Below are 24515 nucleotides of genomic sequence, written 5' to 3' on the forward strand. Positions count from 1 at the left end.
AACAAATATTAATTCCTCTTCCACATTACATTCGTTCAAGTCCTTGAAGAAAGCAGTGGTGTTCTCCGAGTCATAAGTAGCAACCAAACTTAACTGAGTTTATTTTAAAAACAAAAGAACAAAAACCTACACAGTCTGAAATGTTTGGTGTTTGCTGCTTTAAGTCTAACTGAAAGGTAGTTGAAAATACAGTTAACACTTTAAAATGTTTGTCACCTTAAAATACCATAAAATGTTTTTTTCTAATTTGCTTTAAATAGCTTTGTACTTGTTGTCTATAGCTTCTATGGAAAAACTGATACTTTAGATCTACACAGTGCTTCAAAGAATTCATTATATGGTATTCTTTTTTAGCTGATGATCTAAATAAAAATTTTTGCTTATTTTGTTTGGATTGGATCCTGTGATGCATTTGTTGGTATGGACAGATGCATCTTTTGTCATATAGACTGAGGAAATTGGATGTATACAAGGCATTGATAAACGAATTATGAGGATTATTCTTGTGTGTGAACCATTTATCATTTCAAATGAATGAAATATTAAATGAAGAATGAAATAATTGATTGTTTTTAGGATCAGGGCACTTCTGTTGTTCTGTCCAGGCAGGAGACTGGACTGGGGAGCTTCTAGGTGATATAGGAAACCCGAGCTGAATTGAGTCAGAAGAGAAAGAATCCTAGCTCTTCCACTCACTAAGTAGTTGTGTGATCTTCAGCTAACAGTCAGAAAGCCTTTATTAAGCATGGTAATATGCTAGGTCCCTGTGCTAGGACTGGGGCTATAAAGAAAGGCAAGAAAAGATCTCTGCAATCAAGGAGTTTATAGTCAGATAGGGAGACAACATGCAAACAATTGTGTTCAATCAAGATAATATAGGATAAGTTGGAGATAATCATCACAAGGAAGAGAAAGTCTTCCTTTAGAGGGTGGAATTTTAACAGGGACTTAAAGGAAGCCAGGATATGGATGTGAATTATATGGAGAGAGTTCTAGGGATGGAGTACAGCCACTGGAAATATATGGATCCTGAGAGACAGAGAGTGTCTTGTTCAAGGAACAGCAAGGAAGCCCATATTACTGGATCTGTAAAGTACATGGGAGATGGCAGTATTGAAGGGGCAAGAAGACTGGAAAAGTAGTGAGCATTGGGGTTGGGCAAAATTATTAAGGGTTTTGAATGCCAATGGAGGATTGTGTATTTGATCCTGGAAGTGATGGAGAGTCACTGGAATTTATTGATTAGGTGGGAAGTGGGGAGGGGGTGACATGATCAGACCTGTGTGAAGATCAGTATCAGTTTGACATCAGAATGGAAGATAGGTTGGAGTAAGGAGAGACTTGAGGCAGGAAGACCAACCAACAGAGTATTGTAGTCATGTAGGTGTAAGGTGATGAGAGCCTGTGCCAGGATAGGGGCACTGGGTATTTGGTTTCCTCATATATCAAAGGGGTTTGAGCTTGTTGTTCTCTAAGGTCCTTCTGACTTTGTAGTTAAGAGGGCTTTCAAAGGTACCACATACAATATTCTATACAAGTACATGGTATTTGTATTCAAAAGACCTTTTTATTTCCTGCTGTTCCTCTTAGGGAACTTCCTTTTAACTTACTACAATGATAAGTTATGTCATAAGAGCCAAAGGGGTGTCTAGCCGTGAGAGCAAAGGGTGAGGAGAGTTCTGGTCAAAGAAAAGAAGGCAGGGAAAGCATAATATGTTTTAAGGACTCTATAAGGAGTCCGTTTCCAAGCAGAGCAAGGAGGAGAACTCTAAAACAAATTTGTACAAGGTGACATCCAAAAATAATTAGGGCTTGAGCAATAGAAGGGAGTAGAAGCCAATATATGTAATTTTAAAAACCATCTGTACTCCGTGCCTTCACTTCTTTCCTCTAACTCACTTCAGATCTTTGGCTGGCTTCCAACCTCATCTTTAACTGAAAGTGCCCTCTTCAAAAGTATCAGCGATGTCTTAATTGCCATATACAAATGCCTCTTCTCAATGATGACCCTCTGCTTTTTGCTACACTACTCTCTCTTGATTCCCCTGTCTGACCACTCTTTCCTAGTCTACTTTACTAGATCATTGTCCGTATCACCCAACTAACTTTGGGTATTCCCCCAGGACTCTGTCCAGACCCCTCTCTCTGCACTCACCTACTTCACCAGCTTTCATGGGTTCAATTATGTAGAAAACTCACAGGTATGTTCACTCTCTCTCCTGGAACCCTGTTCCACATCAGAAGTTGCCTATTGTCAGTTTTAAAATGGACATCTTAAACTCAGTATCACCGAAATAGAACTCTTCAAACACACACCCCAGCCCACCTCTCTTCCAGACTTCTCTATCACTGCACCATATCCTTTCAGTCATCCAGGTTTACAACCTCAGTGTTGCCTTTGGTTCCTCACTCTTACTCACCACATGTATCCAATCAATTGCCTGGTCTTATCTCTGTCTCCATACCAATTTCCCACTTTCTCCATTCACACAGCTACCACCACCCTAATTCAGACCCTCATCACTTATCACCGTGGACTCCTGCAATAGTCTTATTTGATCTTTCTCAAGGAAATAAGTCACTCCAAAGTGAATTTCTTAAAGTTCTCTGTTACTCCCTTATTCAGTAAATGCCAATGGCTCACTATTATTTTTGGAGTCAAATATGATCTACTTTGTCTGGCATTTAAAGCTCTTCGCAACCTGACCCCTTCCTGCTTTTCCAGTCTTTTCTATGTGTTGCTGTCATCCTCACACTCCATGGTTCAGCCATATTGGCTTACTTGCTGTTCTCATATATGACATTCCATTTCCTCTCTGTGCCTTTGTTCTTCATGCCTGGTAGGTTCTCCCTTCTCACCTCTGCCTCTTGGAATCATTGATTTCTTTTCAGTCTCATCTCAAGAGCTTCCTCATGCTACATGAAACTTTTTCTTCCCTACCACCCTCCAAACCCCCGCCTCCAGTCCCCATTGTCTGGCCTTGATAAAATTTAAATCATTTTGAGACTAAATTTGCTTTTGTCTTTATATATTTACAGCACTCAGTACACTGCTTTGCTTATAGTAAGTGCTTAAAAAATAAATGCTTGTTGATTAATTTATTGGCCATCAAAAAGCAATATGTTGCCATAGCATGTTATAGTGGGAAGATTACTAGAATTCAGTCAGTTGAGATCTGGATTCAGCTTACTAGCTATGTGACCTTGGGCAAATCACTAAGCTTCCCAAGCCTCAGTTTTTTCATCTATAAAGTAAGAGTATTACCACCTGTAGTACTTCAGGTTTTGTTTGTTTTTTAAGATTAAATGTTTTAAAGATTAAAAGACAGTATATGTGGAGTAAAACAATTTTACCATATAAATGTCATTTATTATTATTGTGCTTTCCCGGACATTGTGTATGTATGTGTATGTATGTATTCATGTGTATGTGTATCCATAAAGGATTGAAAGCCACACCAACACTACACTTAGTGATGTTCCATGTACAAAAATTAGCCTTTAGTAAATTTACCAATTCATCAAATTTGCTAGGAAACCAGCAAAACACTTGCATTTGTACTAATTTTGTTTGCACTTAGCATGTACTAAATGTTAAGGTAATTCTTCCTTTTCATATATCAATCAATTTAGTTCCTAAGTCAGACTTCTTTTTCTTTTCCTGGTTTTTTTGTTTTGTTTTGGTTTTTGTTTTGGTTTTTTTTGCTATTTTACTGCCATTTAATTCCAGATCTTACTTAAAGTCACGTGGGCGTTTTCACTGAAAATGCAAAAAAAAAAAAAAAATTTTTTTTTTTTTTGATTAGTTAGAAGAAATCCATACTTAGGAACATGGATACAAATCAGGTTTCTGAACCTTTTCTTCAGTTTGTTTTTGTAGACAGAAAATAATATTTAATTTTAGTATTTACATGTTATCAGAATTGGAAATTAAAGTTGAAATGGAAAATAATCTTTCTGAGCCTTAGGCAGCATTGCTTATGTGGTCGAATCACTGTGCCTCCTTTTGATTTGATCAAAATTATTCCAGTCTGAGAAGAAGAAAAACCTAATTTGACCATAAAGTAGCAATAGTTATCCTCCATCAAAAGGGATTTCCATAAGAAAGACCTTGTTATAAAGTGATCACACAAGAGCTAGTCCCTTACTGTGGACCTCAAGATGACAATGCAGAGATGTTGTTACATCTTACAGAAAACAATTGAAAATAAGATCTTGCCATTAATCAATACAGAAAATGCAAGATTTCCTAATTTTTGTTTTTCTTTTTTTAATCTTACATTAGGCCTCAGTGTCTTGTTATGACAGGTTCTCCAAACTCACGTCCAGCTTTGCTTCATCTTGTTCATGCTTTTACAAAAAATGTTGGTTTGATGGTCTGTGGTCATGTACATATGGTAAGTGTTCATTTTTTTTTCCTGTGTTATAAATTTTCCCCATTGTTTACTGTGATATTATGTAATATGACTTATTTAGATGTGAAATGTCCTTATAAGGTAAATGTGTTTTATAGATATTATTTCTTTAAAGTAAAATTTGTTGCCTTAAATTAACTCTGTTCCTTTATTTCAGAATGTTTAGTGGTCTTCTCTTTGGGAAGAGCTTCATGTCTTATTTAGCTCCAAAGTATTCAATCCTTCTTACTGCTTTTCTTTTCTGGTTACTGTCTTCTGCTCTCCATAGATAAGGATTCCCTATTTTAGATATTTTTTTCTTAGTTCTTATATTGAAGTCCTTATTATTTTCCAACAGAATACTTCATTCTCCCTTATAACCTACAAAGTGGAAAGGCTTTTCTTAGGCACCTTCACCTCCTCTTCTAGGAGGGTGACTAGCTTATACAGTCAGTCAGTAAACATTTATTAAGCACCAACTGTGTGCTAGGCAGTGTGCTAAGCACCTGGGACACAAATACAAAATTGAAAGGAAAGTCAGCCCCTGCCCTCAAGGAGCTTATAGTCATAACCCACGAAAGGAAGCTGAAAAAGAGCAGTGGGAGGATCTAAAAGCAGTACAGTTGTGGGGGAGGTGAGGGGAGTGCTGGGCCCCCTCATTAAATGGAAATTTTAGCACTTATGGCTCTGCTCTCCAGTCAGATCTGAGTACCAAGACTAATTCAGTCCTGCCAGAATAATGATGAATTTCCTGGCGCATTAAGGCATGATGGAGAAATCCAAAAACAAAAATCATTCACTCCATGTAGATCACTGCAAAATCCTCCTTGTTTCCATTATTTGTTTAAAAAAAAAAAGAAGAGCCTCGGTGCTTTGTTATTCTTGCTAGTTGCTCTTATTGTCCACTTCCTTATGAAACTGCTGTGGCAAACTTGGGTGTCCTGATGCCTGATCCTTCCACAGCAAGCATCTATGGCCAAGAGGGCTTGTACCTTGGTTTTTTTAAACTATGTGATAATAGCAGCCAGTAGCCTCAGCTGCCACCTTATTCACTGACACAATTCTCCTTGATCTATGAACTCTAGTTAAGTATCTGATAAATTGCCTCCCTTTCCAAATCTGAATCCATAGTAGTGAAACAAACCCCAGTTGTGGCTGCAGTAATTCTTGGAAGTGGTGTTATTTCCAGAAGCTGATAGATTATCAAAATGCCATGGTCCTGTCAAAGGCCAAAAAAAAAGAGTCAAGAGACATTAATTGTTAAATATCAGGGAGACTAGACAGGAACAGGGAAGTGCTGGGTGCTAATTGATTGAGGTGCTCTCAGTCAGTTAATTTGAGCTACTGTATTGTTTCTAAGCCACATATAAAGAGAATCAAATTAAGAAATGTCAACAAATCATTTAACACAGCAATAAACTAATATACCTGCTCTTAGCATTTTGCAGGATGATGTTTTCTGAATATCTTGTTGTAATAGCTTAGATGTAACTCTGAATGAGTGGTCTCATTTTCTGCTAATATAATTTATGGTTAATGTAACATTTAAATTACAGTTTTCATTTCAGTTTGAGACAGAAAGTAAGGAAATATTCTGCAAATAAAGTTCTGTAGAATCTCCATGCATATGGAATCTTTTCGGGACTTTTTCTTACTGTTCTTGGCCATAGATGCTTGCTGTGGAAGGACTATCAGGTTTGGGGTGTTTTGTTGGGGGTTTTTTTTTTTTTTTTTGGTTGTTTTATTTTGTTTTTGTTTTTCCAGTTAGTGTAGGACTAATTTTTCGTTTGTTTCTAAAGTTGTTTGGGGAGCAAAGTTACCTAACTTCAGGAATGAAAAGAATTATTGAGAACTGCTACTGTGTGTGTGAGGGTAAGCCTAGATGAAGAGCTTGAATCAAAACCTGAATTTTTTGGTAAAAATTTAATTCTGCTCGTAAACCATTCAAGCCATTGATTATCTTTTTATCCCAAGATACAAGCTATTATCTGTTTTTCTGCCTGGGTCAACTCTCTGTCTCTCTCTCTCTTTTTTGCTCGCTCTCACTCTCAAGGGTTTGCATTTGTGATTTGCAAGAAAAAAATCATTTTAGTTTCTTGATTTTATAAATACTTGATGTTTGCAGGGTGTTTTTTTTTTTCCCATACTTGTCCTGGTTTTATTTGGATTTAATCTGCTATAATGTCCATATGTAGGCCATACTCATAAACTGAGATCTCTTTAAAAAGGAAATATGTGTGCACACACACAGGGTGAAAAATAACATGATTATAGGTTATGGCTAGGTATTATACAAGCCAAATGTTGGTGGAAAGTATGATCTATATTCAGAACAATGTCTATTTGCTATAAATTATCTCCAAGCATCACAATAGTTGAAAACAGTTATTTATTTGAAAACAATTATTTAGAAAAGCTGGTCTCCTTCCTCTTCTGATCCTTTTGTCCTTTGAAGGAAATTCTGAAGAGGAAATATAGAGGTATTTATGGTAGATGGTTCATGACAATTTAGACCTTGTATTGATTATTAACCAGAAATTCACACTTTCTTCTTTGCTACATTCCCATCTAGTTCAGTCTCATTAGGTAATTCAACTTCCTTCTGTTCACTCTCTAACATTTAAACTTCTTAATCATTAGTTCAGGTTTTTCCTCATACTTCTTATGACATTATGTCTTTGTGATTTTCTTCCCTGAGTCTATTTTACTTATACTAGGAGCATGGAAGACAACATGGAAGCTTCATTCTTTCCCTTCAGTTCGTTTTAGCCTCAACTGTCATATTTTCTTTGGATGTTTTGCTGCTGGCTTTTCGTAGTAGATTTGAATGGGCTTTAATTTTTATAAGAGTATAACCCTGAAGTTCTTTTAAAGTCTGATTTCTTTATGAAAATGCAAATTTAAAAAAAAAACTTGACTAAAGGTATTCATAATGGTTTTTTATTTTAAAGGGTCCTCGCCGACAAGCCATGAAGGAGATATCTATCGATCAAGCAAAATACCAACGATGGCTTATTAAAAACAAAATGAAGGCTTTTTATGCCCCAGTACATGCTGATGATTTAAGAGATGGTACACAGTACTTAATGCAGGTAAATTGTGTTATGACTTTTCAAAAGGAATTAAATGCAACCACAGTACTTTGCTAGAGTGTGACTTTCTGATAATTACAGCCATCTTATTCAGGATGATCAAGGTGGTCTTACAGAATTTGAGACCAAAAAGGGACTTTAATGATTGTGTAGTCCAACCTCACCCTTTTTTTAAATGGAGAAATTGCACCCAGGAGAGTAAGCACTTTCCCTGAGAATAACTGCTTAGTAGCAGAGCTGGGACAAAAATCCAAATCTTGAACCTTTTTGTTACAATATGCATTAACACAGAAGGTGAACTCAGGATCACTCATCGAAGATGATAGAAGTCAAGAGTGAAACCCATAATGATATGGTTCACCTTATGTAACAAATGTTAATCTCTCTCTTAAATGACCCAGAATACCAACCAATTATTTCAAATTATATTCGATAAAATATTTCTCTTTCTGCTGACAAGATTAGAACTAGTCCCAGCCAGCACTGTCCCTATCAGATCTCACTAGGCTTTCTTTCCTTTTGTTCAGCTGTGCCTGTCAAGTCAGCCAGCCCTTTAAGGTCTAACATTAAATAAAGTCAATCCCCACCCTTAGTCACCTTAGATTTCTTTGCTTGTTCATTCCATGTTACTAAATTTAAAAGTACCATTTCAGTTTTCGAACAAATCCTTGTTTTGGGGGGCATGGTACCGAGTACTCAGTCCAGTGGTGAAGGAGTTGGAATTGCTTCTGCTTTTTTTGAAGAGTCAGTAGAATCATTTCAAAAGCCTCTGCTTGCTACAGGAAAACATATAAAGAGAAAAGAAAGACATATATGTTTATGCTTATCTAGACAGCCTCTGAAAAATATGTGAGCTGCCTAAATCATTCCAAAAATCCCATTCTGAGGCAGCAAACAAAATTAATTTAATTTAATGTTTAATTATTGTTTTAGCTAACATGATAATTTTAGGTCATATTTGTTATCTAGAAGAATTGGATATTCATGAAGTGAGTACCATGAGGGAAAGGCAGGATTACATTGTAAAATCTGAGATAGAAATTATAGAGGCATACTAAATTTTATATAGTTAAGGTTAAATAAAAATTATACAGCTGTGCTAATCAGATGCATTACAAACTTATCTCAGCTGGATCCTTACCACAACATCCTTCTGTTTCTTCCTTTGTCCCACTCAATAAAGCAGACCACTGCTTGTACTTTTTAGCAGAAAATGGTACAAAATACAAGATACTGTTTCATTAAAATAACTTATAAAGGCCTTCCTCCAACAAGGTGTTGTTCGAGCATATGTTGAAATCATACAGAATTCCTTGACTAATACAACATGAAGATATCTTTCTCCATTGATTAAGGTTTTCTAGATGTTTCTGTTTTCAAATGATGTTGTACTGATTTAAATCAAGCCCTGAAGCTACCAGGCTTCCTCAGTGAGAGCTCTGGCTAATCGTGAAATCAGCCTAGCAGCCTGCACAGGAAAGATTAAGTGGATAAAGCAAGGATTTGCCCAGATTATGGGCAGAGGCAGTGCAATGGACAGCCTACAAAGTTAGTGCAGCTATTTTGAACAGCCAGGTATTTCAAAGTGCCAATTTGACCTTGTTGTTTTGTGACAACTGTCTTAAAGAGATCTGACAGGTATTTTGGCCACTTTCCAGAATATAAATATTTAAAATCTATAACATTTCTTGAACATATGTTATGTGCAAGGCTATCTTTTATCATAATGATCTCCACTAGAATAGACTCTCTAGTTTGGAGTATAAAACATATAACTTAAATAATGCAAAGTGTCCTACCTTCCATTTTGAAAATTGGAAGCACTATACAGTTTAATATTTCATCTATTCCATATACCACCACTGTGAAGCAGGGTAGAGATGACATCTCCATTTTACAGATGAGGAAACTGAAGATAAGATTTCCTAAGATTAAAAAGATATCTATTGAAAGACCCAGGAATAGACCCAAGATCATGTGTCTTTTTGGCCCTTTGCTCTTTTCATCATGATAAAAAAAAAAAAAGAGCCAAATTGAGAAAGGGTTCATTTGGGCACTTACTAGAATAAGTGAGTTTTCAGTTATATTTTGAAGGGAGTGAGAAATATGAAAGAGCAGTGAGTAAGGAAGGTATGCAAGTGGAAGTGCTAAGGAATGAAGGTGAGAATGAGAAAATCATGTTAATGGAATAAGTAAGAAGCAGGTTTGATTAACTGTAACAGTCATTCTGGGGAATAATGAGCAATGGAATTAGTTTTGTTTTTGTTTTTAAGTGGGGGAAGCAGGAGGTACTTACAGGGCATTTAGGAACAGACAAAAGAGTTTGAAAGTATGAAATGCTTTGTACTAGGGAATGCCCATCTTTTTTGAACGAGGCAGAATGATGTTTTTTAAGGTATGTTTTGTGAAAAATATTTTTAACCCTTCTGTGACTTAATTGGAATAGAGAGAGATTGGAGGTTGCCAAACGAGAATCTAGGTGATTTTAACCTGAACTTTTGTAGTAACTATAGGACTATAAAGGAAGAATGAGAAATTGAGAGTGCAAAAACAAACTGATCATTTTGCAGGTGAGGTGAGAGACAAAATAATGTAATGATTTTTCATTTATCTAAATAACTGTTATGGTCTATTTCCTTCAATTTTATCTTGTATTTTAGGCTGCTGGTCTTGGTCGAATGAAACCAAACACACTTGTCCTTGGATTTAAGAAAGATTGGCTACAAACTGATATGCGGGATGTGGATACGTATATTAATATATTTCAGTGAGTAGATTTTTATTTTAGTACCTTACTTGTTATAAGAGGTTTATGTTCAGAAACTGTCATTGCTGTGTAAAGCACAGTATTGCTCTCTGAAAGTCAGCATGGTATAGTAAACAGAGACCCAGCCATAGAGTCAGAAAGACCTAGGTTCAAATTCCTCTTCTCACAAGTATTGGCATGTGGCCCCTGTGTTAACCTCTCTGTGCCTTAGGCAGCTCTCTAAGATGATAAGTTACAGAGCACATTCCAGTCTGCATTGGCGAAAGGGGAACTAAGAGATCCTACAGCACTGAAATCACAGGTCTGGTCTTAAAAATACTATTTTCAAATCACCCATTTACAAAATCACGTGGAATGGACCATTTGTATGTATTTGGTTCGTTTTTCTGCTCCCTGTCAGGCTATTTGTACATCTCTTTTTTAGCCTTTCACACCTTTTGGATATGGGGTCTGGTAGTTTAATAATAAAATACAACTTGATTTTTGTGTCATCCTTAGCTTTGTGGAGTGTCCTTCATAATCTGTCTCCAGGCAGTAATGGTCATTGATCCCTTGAACACATTCTATACTCCTGTCTCCCATTAACCTGAGAATTGCTCCTGATACATGGCATCCCTCCCATCTCTTGCCTTTCCACAGTCTGTTCTCCTTCCCTACCTCTATCTCCTGGAAGCTGTAGCTTTCTTTAAAATTCAGTTCAAGTGCAATCCTCCTTCAAGAGGCCTTTCCTGGTTCCTACAGTTGTTACTATTTTCCCCTCATTATGTATTTTTTTTCCTATATAGTGTACATGTTTTTCTTGAGCATGTAGAATGTAAGTGTCTTGAGGGCAAGAACTGCCTCATTTTCCTATTATATCCCTAACTCTTGGCATAATATTTGGCACATAGTAGAAATTTGTTGATTGATGTTTAATATTTTTAACAAATGCTCATCTATTTATACTGTAAATTACAGAATTCATTCAATTCAGCCTTTGGGTTTTTAGCCTAAAGGGTAGAATCTCTTCTCTTTTGCACTGGCCGAATAGGAGAAGGAAGTTTTACCTGTACAATACTCTGTAGACTTCCAATCATTCATTGTTTTCTTTTTATCCAACTCATTAATTAGTCTCCCAAGCTCTATTCCACACCTAAAAGATCTGCTTGGGGAACTTAGAGGTTAAATGACTTGTTGGGAGACACATAGCTAGTATATGTCAGAGGCAAGATCTGAACCCAAGTCTTCCTGACTCTAAGGCTGGCTCTTTGGAGGAGCTGATGGTGTAGTTTTTTGAGCACTATGTCTGGAGTCAGGAAGAACTGAATTCAAGTCTGCTCCCAGACTACTAACTAACTGTGTGACCTTGGGCAAGTTAAGTGGCTTGCCCAGACTTTCTCTGTTTTCCTCAGTCTCCTCAACTATAAAATGGGGATAATAATAGCACCTAACTTACTGGGTTGTTGTGATGATCAAATGAGGTAATATTTGTTTAAAAAAAAAAAGTGCTCAGTACAGTGCCTGGCACATAGTTGGTACTATATAAATGCTTATTCCCTTCCCTTCTCCCTTTCCCTCTTTGTCCACTGTTCTGCAACGACTACTCATTGGTTATGGGGTCTTAAATCTAAAATTGAATTCTTATTGTAATAAAACTCTTGGACCTTAGTGATACAAATAGTGTTTTTATCACTGCTGCCCATCAGAGGAAAGGAGGTCATAATAGAAATCTAGACTTGGAAACAGCCGGTTAAGAAGATGAATCAATGAAATGTGGGTTTTTGAATCATGACTCAAAATATAGGAGTATACTCCTTGCCAGGCATAGAGTATATCTCCAATTAGGGTTGATAAAGAGTGTATTTCCCGAGTCTTACAAATCAAATAAAAAATTTTTCAGCTATAAAATGGAGGTGGGGGAGAGGGTAGAAAAAGCTTTTATTAAGCTCTTAACAGTGCCAGATGCTATGCTAAGTGTTTTACAAATATTGTCTCACTTAATCCCAATAACAACCTTGTGAGGTATTATTATCTTAATTTTACAATTGAGGAAACTGAGGCAAGCAGAGGTTAAGTGATTTGCCCAGGGTCACAAAGTGCCTGGGGCTGGATTTGAGCTCAGATCTTCCTGACACTAGGCTCAGCACTCTATCCATTGTGCCACCTAGTGGCTTAAAAAGGATGAGGAGGAATAAAATTGCTGATTTATATCCAGTAGCCTAGATACCAGAGGTGGCAGCTACAACATAGGAATTACAGCAGTAGAGATACCTAGAAACCCAAGAAAGGAGCTAATTATAAAACCTTTAACCTTGTGTGTCAAATTTTACCTCACTTACACTGAAATTTAGAAAGGCAACTTGGAGAAGTAGAAAGCAGGTTTCAAAGCCAGAAAGACCTGAGTTTGAGTACCACCTCCAACAGCTTGTGTGACCCTGGGCCAATAGTTTAATTTTTCCATGCTCTAGCCCGCTCTTTATCAGTCATGCAGCAAATGATACAAGTGCTCGGAATAAAACAATCCGTACTTGTGAGAGAGCTTACATTCTAAAAACTCTTCAGTTGAAGAAAAAGTGCTGACCTTCGCTAGTGCCAAAAAGAGGAGCATCTGATTGTAGGTGGTAGGGAGTCACTGAGTTATTGAGTAGAAGCGTTCCATGGTCAGACCTATCAGTGTTTTACGAAGATCACTTTGGCAGCTGAGTGGAAGATGGACTGGAGTAGGAAAAGACTTGAGGCAGAAAGACCAACAGGAGGCTGTTATCATAGTAGTGGGGTACTGGTACTGGGGGAGGAGGCCAGATCTCAGGTGGTGATCGTGTAAGTGACAAGAAAGGGATGGGTGTCAGCCATCTTAGGGAGATAGAAATAACCAAGATTCAGTAACTAATTTGGATATGTGGAACAAGGAGTCAAGGATGACTCCAAAATTGTAAACCTGGGTGACTGAAAGGATAGAGATGCTCTCAAGAGTGGAGGGGTAGATTATACATGCACTCACATGAATTTGAATGTTTTGAACTAAAGAGAACATCCAGCCCAGATTTGTGATTTAAGAAATCAGGAAACCATACTAGTATTTTATTTGTATAACTTTGTCCTATTTGCAGTGATGCCTTTGACATCCAGTACGGAGTAGTGGTTATTCGCTTAAAGGAAGGCCTGGATATTTCTCATCTTCAAGGGCAAGGTAAATCTTACGTGAAAGAGTTTTTCATTTTAAAAAAATATATAAGTTAAAAAGCTAATTTTTATAGCAATTATATAAACATTATGCAATAACCCTTATGGTGAGAATTTTCTAAAAGAAAAGCAAACGTATTAGCATGACTTAAATTTCACAGTAACTCACATGTCTTCAACTACAGATTTTTTTAAAAAGTTTTTGAGTACTGGGTAGAGCACAGGTCCTGGAGTCAGGAGGACCTGAGTTCAAATGCGGCCTCAGACACATAACATTCACTAGCTGTGTGACTCTGGGCAAGTCACTGAACCCCAATTGCCTCACAAAAAAAAAATTTTTTTTTTAAATAAAAGTTTTCCCCATTTTCGTGTTTATACAAAAACTTTATATGCAGATAATAATGCCAAACATGTTAATTAAATATACCTTGCCACTTTTAGTGGGCATCTTAGAATTTACGTGTCTTCAGAAATAACATTGTAAAATCAGTATTTTCCTAAAAATTAATTATGAATCCAAGATTACATTTTGCATTTATGTAGCAGAAGTTCTAAGGGACTATCATGTCATCTTTTAAAAACTGAAATTAGTATACATTTTTGAAGTTCTTAAATAGCTTTAAATGTTTAATACACCTTTCAAAACACAGAAAAAGCACATGAACACAATAAATTAAAATTAAAACAATGGAATTAGAGATATTTAGCAATAGCAGCTATTTCTTAATTAATTATAGAAATTATGCTGGATTTGGAGTCAAGTTAGAAGAGACCTGGGTTCAAATCTCAACTCTGCTACTTACTTCCTGTGTGACCTTCAGCAAGTCACTTAACTTCTCTGGTCCTCAGTTTACTCTTTTATAAAATGAATAGGATCAGATCCTTTAGGTTCCTTCTAGCTCTAAATCTATGCTTCTGTAGCTCCAAATGAAGATAATTTCTGTCTTCTTTCTTCCTCTCTTCTCCCATTTCATTACCTTAAATCCAGAAAAGTGTGTACTTTATTACCATTTTTAAAATGCATGCAGTAAACGCTTTTAAAATACACAATGAAAAGTGAATTTTTCCTTTACTTATAAGTTGGCTTGGCAAAATACTGTGTATGTTCTTCATAATTATCTCTTAGTGTCCTCTCGGATATTGTGTTGATTGAGGTTTAATCAGTTTATGACTTAGTGTTAACTTTGAAATTTTCATATATATATGTATATATGTATAATTGACAGTATTATCATTATTAAATATTAAAAGAAAATATTGATCTCTTCATTTAAACAAAATGAGTTGCATTATGTTCATGTGTTATAAAGTTTTATTAATTTGTCTTTGGGCTCTGACTAGTATAAATATTTGAAAGAATTGAAATGCTTGGGGCAGCAAGGTGGCGCAGTGAATACAGCACCGGCCCTAAAGTCAGGAGGACCTGAGTTCAGATCCGTCCTCAGACCAAACACTTGACACTTACTAGCTGTGTGACCCTGGGCAAGTCACTTCACCCCAATTGCCTAAAAATTAAAATTAAAATTAAAAAAAGAATTGAAATGCTTGGTCAATTTTGATTAATTTCAAAAGATTGCTAGATTATAATAAAATTAGAATTTAATCACTATGTCTTTTCACTCAAGAAGTAAAGGACAATGAATTTGGAGCTTTGTTGTTGGGCCTTGACCTTACAGTTGAACTGATATTAACACAATATACTATAATCAAATCAAAAAAATATTAATTGCCTACTGTATGCAGTACTGTGTGAGACCTGAGTGATGATGCAGTTTAAATAAGACAGTTTCCATCTTTGTACAGTCTAGCAAGTATTTTGTCACAGAGAAGATCTGCAGAGACATACGTTGTAAGTTTTTCACATGTGTAAACTTGTTCATAAATTTATGGCATGGGTTTATATTTTTAAGGAATCCCATTAGTTACTACAAAGTAGATATCAAACTCATTTTTTAGAATGTAAAGAAATTTATCAAAATTACATATTTAAGTTCACTAAAATATGTATCATTTAAGTAAACCTGAAAAATGAAACTTGTTTTGACCCCTGAAGTGAGATTCCTAATTAATCTACCTTTTTTTTTTGTTCTGTTATTTGTATATTTCCAGAAGAGCTACTATCATCTCAGGAAAAATCTCCAGGTTCTAAAGATGTTGTACTAAATGTGGAATATGGCAGAAAGACTGATGCTGACGCTTCTAAACCATCTGATGAGAAAAGTCCTGTTATGCATAAAGGTAATTTCTCAAATACTATTCACTGTTAATAGTAATTGTAGGTCACTTTCATTTCTGCTTAATTTTAAATTTCTCCAGAGAAATGTGTTCATAATAATTTGTCATTTATGACCAATATACTATCTAATGTAGTAACCTTTGCCCAGTATTGTGCAGTTTATTGAAATTAGACCGTATTCCATGTCTGGTACAATCTTCCATTTTGTACTTTCAATTCCAGATGTTAAGTTGCCCTTAAGAATTATTCTAGATATATAGGAACCACTGCACAAAACTGTAGATACTCAAAGCTTAAGTAATATACACCATTTTAATTTAGATTAAATGGGAAGAAAGTTGAAGAAGATTCAAAAGTTGAACAATGAACTTACAAATCATATGTCTTTGGATTCTGATTACAGCTCTACTATGTTGTCCCATTGGGAAAGTCACTGAACTTCTTAAATGTTTATGCAGACTGAAAATGTGGTGGTTAGGGTGTTACTGTCCCTTTTAAGCACTAGCATTATCAGATTATTTCTGTATGTATGGCATTGATTAGTCTTAAGTGACATGCTGTTTAAGTTGTATCAAATTAAAAAGTTCTTGCTATATTGTTTTTATTTGTGGAATGAGAATTTTTTTAAATGGTCTTTCTTTATAAAATCTTCAAAAATGAGTATTACATTATATCCAGAGAAGAACATTAGTGTAATGAATAGAATGTCAGCTGTAGAGTTAAGATTCTTATGATACATACCAGCTGTGTAACCCTAAACAAGTCACTTAACTTCTCAGTGCCCTAGACATGTCTCTAAAAAACAAAAATATGAATAGAATATGAATCTGCCATCAGTGAATAGAAGTTCTACATCAGTTATTCCCTATACTAGTAATACGCCACTGCCTAGCCTATTCCCAGCACTGCTTTCTAAAAAAGCAGTTCTGACTTTGACTCTTAGGACTGACATATTTAACTACCAAGTATTACCCTGTATTACGTATATGTATCTACACATATGCCTATTTTCTTTTCCTATCCAGTAGGAAGAACTTGACTGGTAAGCATTTTTATAGATTTTTTCTGCATTACAGGAAAGTTTTAGATAACTGATCCCACAAAATTTATGCTTTCTGTTTTCATTTTCAAGGATGAAAAAGCTCTGAATGACTTCCAAATCTGACTCTCCACCCTGACTCTTCCACCTCTACTCAATCTAGTATCTCCATCTGTCATGCTGCCAGCTTAACTAAGCTAAACATGAGAGTACTTTGTATATCAACCATCTATATCATATATATTCTCCCCTACTTTTCATCCTTATTAACAGTCACTTTCCTCCCAAATTCCAAATATTAATGTCATTTCACCACCTACTGTCTACATTACTACATGGTCAATATTTCTACATTTGTGAAATTCATCTCTTCTTCTCCAATCTCTATTAATCTTCCATTGAAATTTTAATGTTAGCCTTTTTTCCCTCTCTTTGTGCTAATGAAATTTTTTCTTGTTAAAAAAAAGTATTAAATTTCCCTTTTAATTTAGACTGTCATCCTTTCTTTGGGTTCTTTGCTCACAACCTATTCACTTCTTGGTTAATTTATTTCTTCTCATATTTCGCTTACTTTTTACTTTTTCCCCTCTGCTGCACTTCTTGTCTTGCCAGATATATATGTGTTTTTGTCTTTGACGCAAAATAAGTTCCTCTCATTTCCATTCACTATTGGCTTTTTTCTGGTGCATAAAATATCTTTTCCAGTCATTCTGCGAAATCCTTTAGCAATAGGCATTAATTTTTCAATTTTTAGAATTTAGCGACTTCATGTTTATTAGGTATACCACAATTCTAATCACAAAACATCAAGTTTCCTTTGATTATAAATCTTTAAAGGCTGGGTCTGTGTGTTTTCCTTTGCTAATATGAAAGTATATACCCGAGCCATTACCTATTCTAGGAGAGTCCTATATTTTTAATATATGTGGTCAGTGGTTTAAAAAAGTAGAATTTTCAAAAAGAAGTATACCTACTTCAGTAAGTATTAAGTTAATGAAATGACCTTTATTTCAATTTATAAAAGTTTAGAGCATTATTCAGTCAGATATATTTAAAATGTAGTTGTGCTTATATATAGTTGAAGGTTTTGTTTCTGCTTGCTTATGTAAGTTTTCCCAAAACAGCAACCTATGACAAGCTTAACTTAAAGCCATTTCTATTTAAAGTAATAAACTGAAGAAATGCAAGTTTAAAAATATGTGATTGGAATTTAAATTTTTGGTTGATTAATTTAAATATTTTATTTATAAAAAAATTATTTATACTTGAAATATTTTTATACTTCATTTATAAAGGAAAAAAGGCTATTTGAAAAATCATATCCCATCTCTTCAACTTCCCAAGTATTTCTTTGTTATATTTGGGGGTTTCTATGGCATTATAAAACATTCCCTCACCCCCAAGATTACCTTTAGTCATCAGCATAGTAGTATGTACAACAGCACATTTGTAATTATGTGATTTACTTACACATGTACTTATTTAGTTTCAACAGTTTTGCTGTAGCTTAAATTCTACAGTATAAAGTTATCTTCTGCTGATTTCAGTTAGGAGATTTTTTAACCCCAGTGAAACTTTAGAAGGGGCAGCTAGGTAACGCAGTGGATAGAGCACAGGCCCTGAAGTCAGGAGGACCTGAGTTTAAATCTGGCCTCAGACCAAACACTTGACACTTACTAGCTGTCTGACCCAGGGCAAGTCACTTAACCCCAGTTGCCTAAAAATTAAAAAAAAAAATTTTTTTTAAAAGTTCAAATTCTTAAAAAAAAAAAAAAAAAGAAAGAAACTTTAGGCATTTTTGCAGGGACAAATTTAAGGAGTTTCTTATATTTAGTAGTCTTAAAGTTGCTGTCCATGATATACCTGATTTTAAAATATTAACTGCTCAGTACAAAAAAAATGGTTCTTCAATCTTGACTTATTTTCTCATGGACTAGTTTCATACTATGTTTTGTTTAGATGTATGTTGTTAGTTTTCATTATTTCATTAATAATACAAAAGAAATTAACCTCTATTTTGTATTTTTTAAACAAAATCTAGATGAGGAAGAGGATGGCAAGACTCCAACACAACCACTGTTGAAAAAAGGCAGGCATTTTCCATCTTTTTGTTTCAATCCATTTTTTTCCATGCTGTTAACGCCAAATTTTTTTAGAAGTCTTTATCTCCATGGTGAGGTTGTAATACAGTTATTTGTGAATTACAGATTAGAGAAATGATCATTGATTATTCCAACTACATAAAGCAGTTTCATACAGCAAAAATGAAATCATATAAACAAAATTGTAAAATAGCATGTTATTGGAAATGTTCAGATCCTAAAGGTTAAGGTTTTAGTGATTGAATGTTTTTGTTTTGGCCCATGTTAGATAATTAGGAGTAAAAAATGAAGAGTTTCATTCATGACCATAAATTGCATCCATCTAAATCTTTTTCATAATAAAATTTTATTTAACTTTTATGATATTTTTCATATTTTTCATAGTTCTGCTGAGCCTTGGGAGATACATAATCATTATTGAATTAGAGGGTAGAGGTGAGAGTTTGGAGGAGTGTGGTTTGGTAGCCATGTTATTTCATCATGAATAATTTTGTACTCTGCATACATGCCATAACATTTTGTGGTAGATGTTATGATTTAAATGACAGTAATTCTACATTGGTGACCAGATTTCCTCCTGTGGATTTCTGCTTTATAAAACTGGGTAGTATTTTCATGAGTAAAGTTATTCACCTACTCTCAGAGCTCATTTTTTCTTTGTTTTGGTTCAAAGATCCTGGAGAACATAGTTATTCACCTCTGGTACATAGTTCATTTCAACCGTGCTGTAGGTGGGTTCTTTTCCAACTAGTTGCATATGTACTCTAATAGCAGGTTGTGGGATCCCTATCCCAAACCTCTTTCCCACCCCGAATTTCAAGATATCAAATGCCAAGACAAACAATGAGTAAAATGTTTCTCAGTGGGTAATTTTGAATGTAAATTGTTTTTCATAGATGCTTCCATTTAATTCTTCAGTGTACAAGCGTACTTTTAAAATATGTTCTTGTATCAAGTCATTGACAGGCCAGATTATGAGTTATAGACCTCAGATTACCCAACTAGTCTAAAAGATTAAAGAGTTTTTCAAGAATTGTGTTTAGAATTTCTGGGCCAGTTATTAAAAAAGTTTTACATTTTGTTAGTACTTTCAGAACACTAAAAATGTTTGGTTTTATATAACTCATTTTAAGATGTTTAAAGTTCTATAAGGAACTACATTTATTATGGTTGACACATTGGAAGAGGAAGCAATATAATTTTTTACACAAAAGTGAGGAAATGGTAAGGAAGGTGATTAAACAAAAGGAAGCTTAAATTTTTTTCTCACATATTCTTGTTTCCATCCTTTAGAACCTAAAGGCCCTGTTGCTCCATTAAATGTAGCTGACCAAAGACTTCTTGAAGCTAGTACACAATTTCAGAAAAAACAAGGCAAAAATACTATTGATGTCTGGTGGCTTTTTGATGATGGAGGTGAGGTTGCTTCTAATTTATTTATTGATGCTTTTTATTAAAAATGTCTTCAGTAATTGGCACAGAATGAAGTATTAAAAGTAAATCATATACAGTTGAACGTACTTAATGACTTATTGTATTTTATTATTCAATCAGGTTTGACCTTATTGATACCTTATCTTCTGACTACTAAGAAAAAGTGGAAAGACTGTAAGATCAGAGTATTTATTGGTGGAAAAATAAACAGAATAGATCACGATCGGAGAGCGTAAGTTACTCTAAATGAAAATGAATTTTGCTTATTCAGTGATTATGTCAATATTAGAATTTACTTTGAAGATACATGTAGGATTAAAACTACATAGATAAAATTCAGAAAACTCATTTCAAATTAATATTATACTTTAAACATTTGATATTCTATTAAGTACTGTAATTTAAATATTTTAAATCCAAAGGAAAAAATTCCTTAAATGAATGTATCAAACAGAATTTGGGCATATATATATGTGTGAGTATATCTCTATAATTTAGTCAACTAAATATATATACAGTACATATAGAGAGGTAGAGATACATACATAAATATATAATTTGTATTTGTATTTTGATTAAAATTTAGGACCTAGCAAAACTAGTTAAACACTGGCAGAAATAAGATAGGACTTCTAGGTAATACAACTACTTTATCAGTATGTGCAGTCCCACTGATTCCATCAGACTCAATTCCAGGACTAGAGACTTTATGCCATAGCCAGCTTCTGTGCTTCTGCATGTAAGAGTAGAATTTTAGAGTATTTAGAAACAGAAGATCTTCAGCATTTAATGAGATTAGAAAGAAATAGACATAATTCTGTTATATGTAGCACCTTCACACAAATGAACATATGATTCTGTCAATAGATTAGAAAAAAACTTTTGAAATAATATAATAACCATTATGTTGAAAAAATTGAAAGGCTTGGGAATAAAGAGATTGGCTTTAATGTGGTAAATAGTTTCCATAACTGAAAGCTGACATCATTTGTAATGGTTAAAACATTAGAGCTCTTTCCAGTAAGATCAGTGATAAAGATTGGGGACACTTGTTTGGTATTGATATAATCTAATCTCAGTAAGACAAGAAAACCAAATTGAAGAAATTACTTAGGCAAAGAGGAAGGAAAATGATCACATTTGCAGATGATGTGTTGGTTACTTAGTCTTAGAGTACTGTAGATTCCACTAAAACTTTAATTGAAATAATTACTATCTTCATCGAAGTAACAGGATATAAAATTAATCCACAAAATTATCACCTTTGTATATATTACCAACAAACCCAGTAAGAAATAATTTTTAAAAATTGGTCCATTTAGTATAATTACAGAATGTGTAAAATATCTGGGAATCTATTTACTGAGATACAGTAATCGTATGAATACGGTTATAAAACTCTTTACAGAAATAAAGGAAATCATAATTGATTGAGTGACTAATTGCTCATGAATGGACTGTATAAAATGATAAGAATAACAAGACTGCCAGGATTAATTTACTGATTCAGTTATCATATGACCAGTACATTGCTTTATGGAACTAGACAAAATGATAAAAATTCACCTGGAGGATCAAAGGACCAGGAAACTAAAAGAGAAGTAATTTTTTAAATTGAGACAAAGGGAATCTTGCAGGACTACATCTCAAAATATGCTTCAAAGCAGTAATCATCAAAACTAAAGGTACTTCTTAAATAGTCAAGAAGTCAATCAATAATATTTAGGGTACACAAAGTCCCAAGAGCAGTTGAACCATAGTTTGTGGCAAGAATGCCAAATACTACAGAAAATAGTAAGTATTCAACAAAAACTACTAGGAAAATCAGAAAGCAGTCTGAGAGAAATTAGCCTTAATGGACAGATTAAAAGTGTAGGGAATCTCAAAAATGAAAAATATGGTGAGTTCTTGGCCAAATACAGGATACAGAGGATGGATCATAAAAGACACATAATTTTGATAACTGAAAAGTTTTCATTAAAAACAAAAGCAAATATGGTTAGAATTAGAAGGGAAACAGTGAACTGAATCTTTGTAGCAAATTTTTTTTATAAAAGTCTAATATGTAAGATATAGACAATATATACAAACATAAACAAGAGCCATTCTCCAGTAGATAAAAGGTCACCAGAAAAAAAATATAAACAAAAATAAAAATGCCTCAATTCATAAGAGAAATGAAAATTAAAATAATTATGAAACAATTTAAAATCTCAAGAGACTTTTGCTTGACTGCACTTGTTTGTTATGAGAAAGACCATTTTCTTTGGTGTGGAGAGGGGATCTATGGAGCATTTTGAGGGTGATGCAAAAACAAAAAAGAAAATATTGTCAATGAAATCTTTTTAAAATATATAGAAGAGAGCAGGTGTTCAGAAGAGGGTACAGACAAGAAAGGTAATGTTGGTGTTACCATGATAACTTGAATATATACCTTTAAATAAAAACAAGCTGTATATATAAGAGAGGCACAGTTTCATAGGCAAACTCTTTTCCTTTTCTCTTTGTATGTAGAAATGTTCATATTTGTTGAGGTCAAGTCCATAATTTTTAAAAGTTATTTAAAAAACAAAACGGGTAGCCCAAGGACACAGTAATTTTCAGGAGAATGGGAGAGCAGTCCATGCTGCATGAGTAGACAAAAGAAAGTAGAAATAAAATACCCTCAGAGAACTGAAGCACGTACTATAAGGTTCTATTAAATAAATTTAGAAAGACTCAGTACTTTTTTTTTTCCAGATCAACTAGTTTCAGCCTTAATGTGAGAATTGAAACGTTTCTTAAGTCCTTAAATCTACAACTTTATGTCTCTGTTTTAGGATGGCAACTTTACTCAGCAAATTCCGGATAGACTTCTCAGACATCATGGTCCTGGGAGACATTAACACAAAGCCTAAGAAAGAAAAGTAAGTTACATAAATGTCTTCTTCAGTTGAGTAGGTCACGAATGTATTACTTTGATGAATTCATGGAGAGAATATTCCATTTAGAACTTAAATCTTTTTTCTAAAAATGGGAGAAGTGTTGGATTTAGAGTCAGAGAAACTGGGTTTAACAGCCCTGTCACTTAACTACCTTCCTTATCTTGTACGTACCATGAAAGGGATAAAGATTTGGTTGAAATGATCTCTTAAGGTCTCTTCTACTCCAAATCTTTCATCTTACGACTTCTCTGTGGACATTATATACAGTTTGACTCCGTGTCAAAGATGATGCTGATATCTTCCCTCTCCTTTCTCTTATATCACAAGAAGATTGCTTTAAAATATGTTAAGGTTCATAAAAATTTCATTCAATTCAAGAGCATACAAATATTAGCTTAAAGGCACTCAGAATTCCTCCATAAAACTAAATTTTATTCAGAATTATCTTCTTACTTTTTCTACCTCTCCTTGAAAATGTGGGCTCTTCTTTATTTTCATAGAAATGTTATAAAATTGAAATATTTGTTGAGGTTTTCTTTTGGAACTGTACCAAAACCATTATTATTTCTGTAATAAGTTACCTGACTTCATGAAGTAATAATGTATATCTTCTTGATTGTCAAATATTTAAAATCATTTAGGGAAGTATGCTTTATATAATCTGTGTGTATGTGTGTGTGAAAAGATTTCATTGACAATATTTTCTTTTTTGTTTTTGCATCACCCTCAAAATGTCCCATAGATACCTCTCCACACCGAAGAAAATGGTCTGTCTCATAACAAACAAGTACAGTCAAGCAAAAGTCTCTTGAGAGAGAGAGAGAGATCATCAGTGTGGATGCTCACTTTTCTCATCTTGTGCTACTTTTTTTGGGCAGGGGAGGGAGGTGGCAATGGGGTTAAATGATTTCTCCAGGGTCACACAACTATTAAATGTCTGAGATCGGATTTGAATTCAGGTCCTCCTGACTCCAGATCCAGTGCTTTATCCACTCTGCCACCTAGCTGCCCCTTCCTGTGCTACTCTTGACCAGGCATCCCCTAAATCTTTTTGTCTGGGGATACAAATACAAGAAAGCTTTCCGTGAGATTTCTTGACATTGTGTGGATGCCAGTGGAGAAAATGAGTTGTCCTTTTACTCCTTGCTCTTGATAGATAACTATCCTACTTCCTTAGCTAGTCATATATTGCTTATATGCCACATAGTCTGTTTACATCCACCATGTGCCTCTTCTTTGTTTTTTGGATAACTTCTGTGGCAAGATAACCCATTTTATTGCAGTTTAGAATACAAGTCAGTAAAAGGCTTTATTTCATATATTGTCATAAATCATTGCAAGGAGGAATAACAGTTGACACACAGA

General features: G+C 34.5%; 1 protein-coding gene across 1 annotated transcript in view; it reads left to right on the forward strand.

Moving 5' to 3' along the window:
* The window catches only part of SLC12A2 (solute carrier family 12 member 2), a 122708-nt gene that overhangs the window by 89348 nt on the left and 8845 nt on the right, over positions 1-24515 (forward strand). The window contains exons 16-24 of the mRNA XM_027874885.1: positions 4286-4397; positions 7346-7486; positions 10147-10253; positions 13343-13422; positions 15525-15653; positions 18732-18779; positions 20086-20208; positions 20347-20458; positions 23046-23132. Of these exons, the coding sequence (XP_027730686.1) occupies positions 4286-4397; positions 7346-7486; positions 10147-10253; positions 13343-13422; positions 15525-15653; positions 18732-18779; positions 20086-20208; positions 20347-20458; positions 23046-23132 (939 nt within the window). The remainder of the gene's footprint in view (positions 1-4285; positions 4398-7345; positions 7487-10146; positions 10254-13342; positions 13423-15524; positions 15654-18731; positions 18780-20085; positions 20209-20346; positions 20459-23045; positions 23133-24515) is intronic.

This window comes from Vombatus ursinus, unplaced genomic scaffold (assembly GCF_900497805.2).
Source record: "Vombatus ursinus unplaced genomic scaffold, bare-nosed wombat genome assembly UNPS02014807.1, whole genome shotgun sequence".
NCBI lineage: Eukaryota > Metazoa > Chordata > Mammalia > Diprotodontia > Vombatidae > Vombatus > Vombatus ursinus.